The sequence below is a fragment of the Lolium rigidum genome, chromosome 1 (assembly GCF_022539505.1).
Source record: "Lolium rigidum isolate FL_2022 chromosome 1, APGP_CSIRO_Lrig_0.1, whole genome shotgun sequence".
In the NCBI taxonomy this organism is placed as follows: domain Eukaryota; kingdom Viridiplantae; phylum Streptophyta; class Magnoliopsida; order Poales; family Poaceae; genus Lolium; species Lolium rigidum.
The window spans coordinates 256,321,720-256,331,527 of record NC_061508.1 but is presented as its reverse complement, the minus strand read 5'-3'; the positions used below and the strand labels follow the sequence as shown (position 1 = coordinate 256,331,527).

The window sequence follows — 9,808 nt, the reverse complement described above, 5'->3', positions numbered from 1 at the left end:
GTCTCCGAATGTGCTCATAGGGGTAGTGTGCGTGTGTGCGTTTATATGGGTAAGTGTATGCGTGTGTACGTGAGCGTCTGCGTTTGTACTGTGTTTCTCAAAAAAAGAGACCTCCGTTTGGATGGTTAATTTATCACCAGTTCCGCGTTGTAGAAAAATCAGACAAAATATTCATATATCCCACACATGGTTTTAAATAGCGTGCTATATCTCTGCTATAGCGGCGCAATAGCATTTTGAGCAAGGTGCCAAAAAAATAGACCCATATACATTTGCTTGTTATTAGCATGCTAGCACTTGAAAAAAAAACGTCGAAATAGTGACTTTTAATGGCTGGTGCTATTTATTATAGCATGCTATTTTTTTATTGATCCCACATCATTTTAGGCGCTTTATTGATCAACTCACAAAATTTTAAAAAGGTCCGCCCAATATATTCATAAGAGAATGGAAAATACAAGAAGAATGAGCTAACGAACTTGACTTAGCTAAGATGTACACCTCCTCATTTAGATTTCGCTTCAGAGAAGTGCTGCACTAAAACCTTGATATCACTATCAGCCACCAGAATACCAATATTGGATATTCGTATATCCCACATCATTAGATACATGTGCAACACCAAGAACTAACATGTGGTTAGATTGTTAGAATGGTGGTGACATTTCAACCCACCAGAAATCAAACCTCAAATTTAATATTTTGGTATTTTATAAAGACAAAATATTCTTTTAATGAAAAAATATGTTTTCGCCGATAGCAAGACGACTGTGGTAACACTGTCAATCTTAAGACCTGATGGATCAGTCTCCCAGAGTCAGTTTTTCGAAGGTGCTCATAAAATTAGGCGTACATGTTTACGTTTATAGGATAAGTGTGCGTACGTATTTGTTAGCGCATGTTATGCTCCAGAAAAAACATGGAAGTACTATTTTTTATTTTAGAAATGCTCGAATATTTTGTACTCCGAAGGCTGTTAACCAAAAGGACTACGGCCCACTCCAACCTTTTTCTTTAAATGGGGTTAGCGGCCTTGTGGGCCTTTCAGCTCCATAACTCTTGATATTTTATTGGGCCATACGGCCCACGCCTCAGCTTCACAATGCTACACACAAGACTTACTGGATTTATAAGCTCGAAAAGACTTAACGGTATTCATCTCAAAGTAAAAAAAAAGCTTATTGAATCATTTATAATTTTCCCTCAAAAAATAATCATTTATAATTTATCATAATGTATTCTCAAAGAAAATCTCATAATAAAAATAAATAATTTCCTTGATCTTTCTGAAAATAAATAAAACAAACCTCAAACCGTATAGTAGACACTTATATATCGAAGCTTACTTACAAAATTTGTGCATCCTTGCTGCATGTACTAGTTGCATCCCCGGAGGAAAATAGTATAGTTAGTTTTTTTCGACGGAAGAGGACCAAGAACACCATTTCTCCGAGGTGATACAACAAAAACCCTAGCATCACGGTGGATTTCCCTCTTTTCTACCTCCCTCTCCGGCCACCTCTGGAGTATGCATCATGTGATTTCGACGACGGAGGTGAGGCCTCTCGCGGCGTGTTGTTTCCCATTGTGGGAGCCATCAATCGGGGCAACAAGAGCATATCTCAGTGGCACGATCGACCGGTATCACGAGGAGGGCATGTGGATGCAACATGGTGGTGTTCCAACGCGTGGTGGTCGGCACTGGTGGTGATTGTCGTGTTCGTCGTTCAGGCCGATTTAGGCCTACGCTGGCCGCAACACTAGTGTGTGTTGATGGACGGTGTAAGGGTTGTCTATGGAGCGTGGGGATGGCGCACCAACGGTGTTGGCCGACTGGCATGGAGGGCTCCTCCTCATAGCCCATACGGGCTAGCAGTGGAGCCTAAGATAGCCAATGCACCACTCTTCTTTGACAGAGAGGCCAACCGTGACTGTATCCTTCATGTTGTGATGTCTCAAGGCAGACGGCTTGCATCCTTTCCTACCATCTTTAGTCGGCCTTTGGGTTGCATTTAGGGATACAATCTATGGCCGGGGTGAAAGCCCTGCTCGGTAGCCTGGGCCGACCCATAGGACGGGGCAAAGGGGAGCTCGCTCTGGGCCTTCAGGAGCGAGGGCCCTGGCCTAAGATTTTTTTTACATACTTGCTATATTTATACTTGTACTTAGGTTGTATAGTTTAAAATAATTGTATAAATTATAGATGTCCTAAGCTACAGTTTACCGGGCCTCTTACCAAACATTTATTTTAATATTTATGCTTTAGTATGTACCATTTAGAATAATTCTACAAAATATACAAGGTCCAAGCTGTAGCTTACCGTGCCTCTACTTCAACTTCTTTTAACAAAAAAACTATTTAAATTTTTTTTCGAAGATACGATGTAGCCTTCCCAAATATCCAGAACAACATTGATCCTCATAATTTTTTATAATTAATATTAATGATATATATAAATATAAATATATATGTATATACACGTGTACATAACTAGCTATTGGTAGAAATAAGAATCATGGCATAATTTGCTCGATCAATAGAAATAAATATTTTTAAACGTATTCTTCTTTAAGGTTTCGAAGACCATGGATCTTTCAAATGTAAATATTTTACAGTTTGTTATTGCATTACCCTAATATTTCTCTTGCTCAATACTAATATTTTTTAAGTCTTTTGTATGTGATGGAGATTGTTAAGGGGCCAGAACACCAATCATGCTTAAACTTTAAGTAATATATACAAATTTACCATAAATAAATATCTTTAAAAAAATCAAGAGTAGGGAGGCAATGGCCCCCTGCCCTACGAAAAGGTCGCTACTGTGAACAAGGGGCCCTTGATATCATTTCGTCCTAGGGCCTCCGAAATCTATGGACCGGCCATGTCGGTAGAGGCGATGCTGGCCGTGGCGACGTTTGCGAGTGCCACTACCTGCTTGGGGGAGCGTGGTCATGGCTTGGGTTGTGTGTTCTTCTTCTCGGGTGCCGACGAAACCTCCTGGGTTCAGTTCACCGGATCAAGCGACGATGGAGCCACGATGTCGTCAAGGCTACCCGACAAGAGCGTGACATGGAGATATGGTGGCAATGTGATGTCGGTTTGGGCATTGCTTGGGACGCGTGCCTTAGGGGCGCAATGTACATCATGCCGGACACTTCTTAGGGAGCGGCACGTTGATCCAGGCAGTCTTGGAGTAGTGGTAATGCTTCGGTGGAGTCTTTATTTCGCGGTCCGGCCGGTTGTTTAGTGCCCCGTCTCCTCACCTTCGGCAGGAGATCGGGCAAGGCAAGTGTTCATGGTCCGGTCGTTGTAGATGGTGTTTTGTAAACCGACCAGTGTGGTACGTGCCTTCTTTTTTTCCGAAATGGGGGCATACCTCAGCCTCTGCATCAAAGTGATGCATATGGCTTCTTTATTATTTTATTGAGAATAGTATCATATTTATTACAATTCAAGGATCAGCTAGGGTTGATATAAAGATCAGCCAGCGAAAAAAACTCAAAAGGAGACGCCAACGATACATCAAAATTCAATCCTATGATCATGCCGCCACCCACACCGGCTGTAGAAATCCCGTGCAACCATCTCCAATCGGTTGCACCCAGACTCCATGGCACCCCGCAGCTCCTCTGACTGGAGATAGGACCACGTACAACTCTCCAGTGAATAACCTGCAAGAAGGATTGAGATTTCGGCTTGTTAAAAACAAAATCATTTCGCACATGCCAGATAGCCCATATGATGGCACAAACTCCCACTCTAATCTGCAATAAATAATTTTTGGCAATACTGCTTAACCAATTCCCAAAAATATTTATAACATTAGCAGGAGGAGATAAACTAAAAGTCATATATATTATTCGCCATACAATTTTTGCAAGTGGACATTCAAAGAACAAGTGTTGTATGGATTCATCTTTATCACAGAAAACACATGTCTTACTTCCTTGTCAGTTTCTTTTAGCAAGGTTGTCTTTTGTTAAAATGATGTGTCTTCTATGATGTTGTATCGGCCGTCTTAACCTATTCCTCTACGAAAATGATGTGTCCATGGCTTACTCTAGAAAAGCTTTTTTTACCACACTGACACATTTTCTCCAAACAGGTTACAGGTCACACGGTTACATTTGCACCTGGAGGTTCCAGTTAAATAGTACATACTAGCCACACACACAATGACATACGCACCTCCAATCAATTAAATTTCGCGAAACATCCACCACCATTTTGCCTCGGCTCCACGTCACGCAGCTCCCGTGACCCCATGTCCCCGATGGATCTCGCCGGCCACACGCCCTTCGACGACGACGACGAGATGAGCAGCGTGTGATCCTCGTCGCCCCGCCCATCCCGACGAAGATAAGGCGGCCACTCCCTCACCTCCACGTACCACCCACACCTCAACTCCTTACTTATTCCCGCCCTCCTCACTCCTCCATCCCCTAGCTCAGCTATCCATCCTCCATAGCCACAGCCACACACGCTAGCTAGCTCTTCTCATCTCCCCTGAGCAGCAGCTAGCAATGGCCACCGCACTGAGCAGCCTCCGCGCGCCCTTCTCCCTGCGCGCTGCCGCCCCACCGGCGCCCCGCGTGGCCCTCGCGCCGGCGAACCTCGCCCTCACCGCCGCCAAGCAGGTGCGGGGAGCCAGGCTCCGCGCGCAGGCCACCTACAAGGTGAAGCTGATCACGCCCGAGGGCGAGGTGGAGCTGGAGGTCCCCGACGACGTCTACATCCTCGACCAGGCCGAGGAGGAGGGCATCGACCTGCCATACTCCTGCAGGGCCGGGTCCTGCTCGTCCTGCGCCGGCAAGCTGGTGTCCGGATCGCTGGACCAGTCCGACCAGAGCTTCCTCGACGACGAGCAGATGGAGGAGGGCTGGGTGCTCACCTGCCACGCCTACCCCACGTCCGACCTCGTCATCGAGACCCACAAGGAGGAGGAGCTCACCGCCTAAGCTGATTTATACACTATCTCTCTCTTGTCATGCGTACATGGGCATCGCCACCGATTTGTTAGTGCTTGAATGAATTGCGTGATGATTTGCTCAAGTGGTGATATGGTCGTTGAATTACCTATACCTTTTTTGTACCGTAAGATATACCCCGTAGTACTGCTGTCAAATACTATAGTATATGCATGTACGTAACTCAACGTACTGAAATGAATCTTGATGCTTGAGGTGTCTTAATTCTTAAATAGCATCTCACTTGTAAGAGACCGATGAATAATTCATATGCCCACATTGATGAATATGCATGGATTTCTTCTACTCCCTCTCTCACAGTTTATAAGGAGTGCGCGTATGACTATGTCGTAAATTTGATCAAGTTAGTATTAGTGATACGTTATAAAAATTATATCATCAGAAAAGTTGAGATGTTCTATTTTCTAATGATATAATTTTTGCATTATATAGTTTAAATTATATAGATCAAATTGGCAACCTAGAGATACGGGGAATACTAGTAAACTGAGACGGAGGGAGTATCCAGATAAAAGGTGCGATAGTTGCGCAAGCACACATCAACCATGTGTGTAGCTTGCATATTGTTAAGTTGTTTTGGTATGAGTTTTTAAATATAAGGCATTATCCGCAGCTTTAAATTAATAAAGACACCAACGGCTAGAATTACATGGTGTTGAGAAGAACAACAACAAAAACCACAACCATTATAGGGCAACACAAAATGAAACAAAATATACAGCCTGCAAACGCCTAGGTCTTCAGATGTCGAAACAAATGCTGATCAAGGTAGAGGAAGCGAAGGGAGGAGGAGGATGATGTCTACGGGTGCCTCTATTCTTGTAGACAGCGTTGGGCCTCCAAGAGCAGAGGTTTGTAGAACAGCAGCAAGTTTCCCTTAAGTGGATCACCCAAGGTTTATCGAACTCAGGGAGGAAGAGGTCAAAGATATCCCTCTCATGCAACCCTGCAACCACAAAGCAAGAAGTCTCTTGTGTCCCCAACACACCTAATAGGTGCACTAGTTCGGCGAAGAGATAGTGAAATACAAGTGGTATGAATGAATATGAGCAAGTAGTAACGGCGCCGAGAAAAGTGCTTGTCGGCGTGCAGTTGATGGTAGTAATATTGCAGGAAGTAAAGATGCGAGTAAAACGAGTAAACAAGCAGCGATAGCGATATTTAGGAACAAGGCCTAGGGATCATACTTTCACTAGTGGACACTCTCAACATTGATCACATAATAGAATAAATAGATAGATGCTAGACTCTACACCCTCCTGTTGGATGATGAACACCACTAACTGTGTAGGATTACACGAACCCTCAATGCCGGAGTTAACAAGCTCCACAATATTCAATGTTCATATTTAAATAACCTTAGAGTGCATGACAGATCAACATAACCAAACCAAGAACTAACATAGCATGCACACTCGTCACCTTCACACTACGAAAGGAGGCATAGATCACATCAATACCATCATAGCAATAGTTAACTTCATAATCTACAAGAGATCACAATCATAACCTACGCCAAGTACTACACGATGCACACACTCGTCACCATTACACCGTGCAGGAGGAATAAACTACTTTAATAACATCACTAGAGTAGCACACGGATAAATTGTGATACAAAACACATTGCAATCATAAAGAGATATAAATAAGCACTTCACTATGCCATTCATAACAGCGAATAAGTATTCGTGAAATATAGCCTAAGAGACCCACACGGTGCACACACTTGTCACCTTTACACACGTGGGACAAGGAGTCTCCGGAGATCACATAAGTAAAATCCACTTGACTAGCATAATGACATCTAGATTACAAGCATCATCATATCAATCTCAATCATGTAAGGCAGCTCATGAGATTATTGTATTGAAGTACATAGGAGAGAGATTAACCACATAGCTACCGGTACAGCCCCGAGCCTCGATGGAGAACTACTCCCTCCTCATGGGAGACGAGCAGCGTTGATGAAGATGGCGGTGGTGTCGATGGAGAAGCCTTCCGGGGGCACTTCCCCGTCCCGGCGGCGTGCCGAAACGAGACTCTGTCCCCCGGATCTTGGCTTCGCGATGGCGGCGGCTCGGGAAGGTTTTCTCTCGGTTTCGTCCAACGTGGTAGGGTTTTCGCGACGGAGACTTTAAGTAGGCGGAAGGGCAAGGTCGGTGGAGTCCAGGTGGGGCCACACACTAGGCCGGCGCGGCCAGGGCTTGGGCCGCGCCGCCCTACTGTGTCCCCACCTCGTGGCCCCACTTCGTTTCCCCTTCGGACTTCTGGAAGCTTCGTGGAAAAATAGGACCCTGGGCGTTGATTTCGTCCGATTCCGAGAATATTTCCTTACTAGGATTTCTGAAACCAAAAACAGTAGAAAATAGCAACTGGCCCTTCGGCATCTCGTCAATAGGTTAGTTCCGGAAAACGCATAATAATGACATAAAGTATGCATAAAACATGTAGATATCATCAATAATGTGGCATGGAACATAAGAAATTATCGATACGTCGGAGACGTATCAGCATCCCCAAGCTTAGTTCTGCTCGTCCCGAGCGAGGTAAACGATAACAAAGATAATTTACGGAGTGACATGCCATCATAACCTTGATCATACTATTGTAAGCATATGTAATGAATGCAGCGATCAAAACAATGGTAATGACATGAGTAAACAACTGAATCATAAAGCAAAGACTTTTCATGAATAGTACTTCAAGACAAGCATCAATAAGTCTTGCATAAGAGTTAGCTCGTAAAGCAATAAATCAAAGTAAAGGTATTGAAGCAACACAAAGGAAGATTAAGTTTCAGCGGTTTCTTTCAACTTATAACATGTATATCTCATGGATAATTGTCAACATAGAGTAATATAACAAATGCAATATGCAAGTATGTAGGAATCAATGCACAATTCACACAAGTGTTTGCTTCTTGAGGTGGAGAGAGATAGGTGAACTGACTCAACATAAAAGTAAAAGAAAGGTCCTTCAAAGAGGAAAGCATCGATTGCTATATTTGTGCTAGAGCTTTTATTTTGAAAACATGAAATAATTTTGTCAACGGTAGTAATAAAGCATATGTATCATGTAAATTATATCTTACAAGTTGCAAGCCTCATGCATAGTGTACTAATAGTGCCCGCACCTTGTCCTAATTAGCTTGGATTAACACTGATTATCATTGCATAACATATGTTTCAACCAAGTGTCACAAAGGGGTACCTCTATGCCGCCTGTACAAGGGTCTAAGGAGAAAGTTCGCATTGGATTTCTCGCTTTTGATCATTCTTCACCTTAGACACCCATACCGGGACAACATAGACAACAGATAATGGACTCCTCTTTTAATGCTTAAGCATTCAACAACAGTTAATATTCTCATAAGAGATTGAGGTTTTATGTCGAAACTGAAACTTCCACCATGATTCATGGCTTTAGTTAGCGGCCCAATGTTCTTCTCTAACGAGTATGCATACTCAAACCATTTGATTGTGAAAACCGCCCTTACTTCGAGACAAGACGAACATGCATAGCAACTCACATGATATTCAACAAAGGTAAAAGAGTTGATGGCGTCCCCGAGAAAACATGGTTACCGCACAACAAGCAACTTATTAAGAAATAAGACACATAAGTACATATTCTTCACCACGATAGTTTTTAAGCTATTTTGTCCCATGAGCTATATATTGTAAAGGTAAAGAATGGAATTTTAAAGGTAGCACTCAAGCAATTTACTTTGGAATGGCGGAGAAATACCATGTAGTAGGTAGGTATGGTGGACACAAATGGCATAGTGGTTGGCTCAAGGATTTTGGATGCATGAGAAGTATTCCCTCTCGATACAAGGTTTAGGCTAGCAAGGTTATTTGAAACAAACACAAGGATGAACCGGTGCAACAAAACTTACATAAAAGACATATTGTAAATATTATAAGACTCTACACCGTCTTCCTTGTTGTTTAAAACTCAATACTAGAAATTATCTAGACTTTAGAGAGACCAATTATGCAAACCAAATTTTAGCAAGCTCTATGTATTTCTTCATTAATAGGTGCAAAGTATATGATGCAAGAGCTTAAACATGAGCACAACAATTGCCAAGTATCACATTATCCAAGACATTTTACCAATTACTACATGTAGCATTTTCCGTTTCCAACCATATAACAATGAACGAAGCGATTTCAACCTTCGCCATGAACATTAAAAGCTAAGAACACATGTGTTCATACGAACCAGCGGAGCGTGTCTCTCTCCCACACAAGGATGAACTTATTCAAACATAAACAAAAACAAAAACAAACAGACGCTCCAAGTAAAGTACATAAGATGTGACCGAATAAAAATATAGTTTCAAGAGAAGGAACCTGATAATTTTGTCGATGAAGAAGGGGATGCCTTGGGCATCCCCAAGCTTAGACGCTTGAGTCTTCTTAAAATATGCAGGGGTGAACCACCGGGGCATCCCCAAGCTTAGAGCTTTCACTCCTCTTGATCATAGTATATCATACTCCTCTCTTGACCCTTGAAAACTTCCTTCACACCAAACTTCAAGCAAACTCATTAGAGGGTTAGTTCACAATAAAAATCCACATGTTCAGAGGTGACATAATCATTCTTAACACTTCTGGACATTGCACAAAGCTACTGGACATTAATGGATCAAAGAAATTCATCCAACATAGCAAAAGAGGCAATGCGAAATAAAAGGCAGAATCCGTCAAAAACAGAACAGTCCAGAAAGACGAACCTGGAAGGGGCACTTAACTTGCTCAAACGGAAAAACTCAAAACTAATGAAAGTTGCGTACATATCTGAGGATCAC

The 9,808-nt window shown here is 42.7% G+C and overlaps 1 protein-coding gene across 1 annotated transcript; it reads left to right on the top strand.

Moving 5' to 3' along the window:
• The first annotated feature begins 4,466 nt into the window (after positions 1 to 4,466).
• LOC124692855 (ferredoxin) lies at positions 4,467 to 5,193 on the top strand. Its single transcript, XM_047226292.1, has one exon. It carries the CDS (start codon positions 4,525 to 4,527, stop codon positions 4,957 to 4,959), a length of 435 nt encoding a protein of 144 aa, XP_047082248.1. The 5' UTR covers positions 4,467 to 4,524; the 3' UTR covers positions 4,960 to 5,193.
• Positions 5,194 to 9,808: the final 4,615 nt, after the last annotated feature.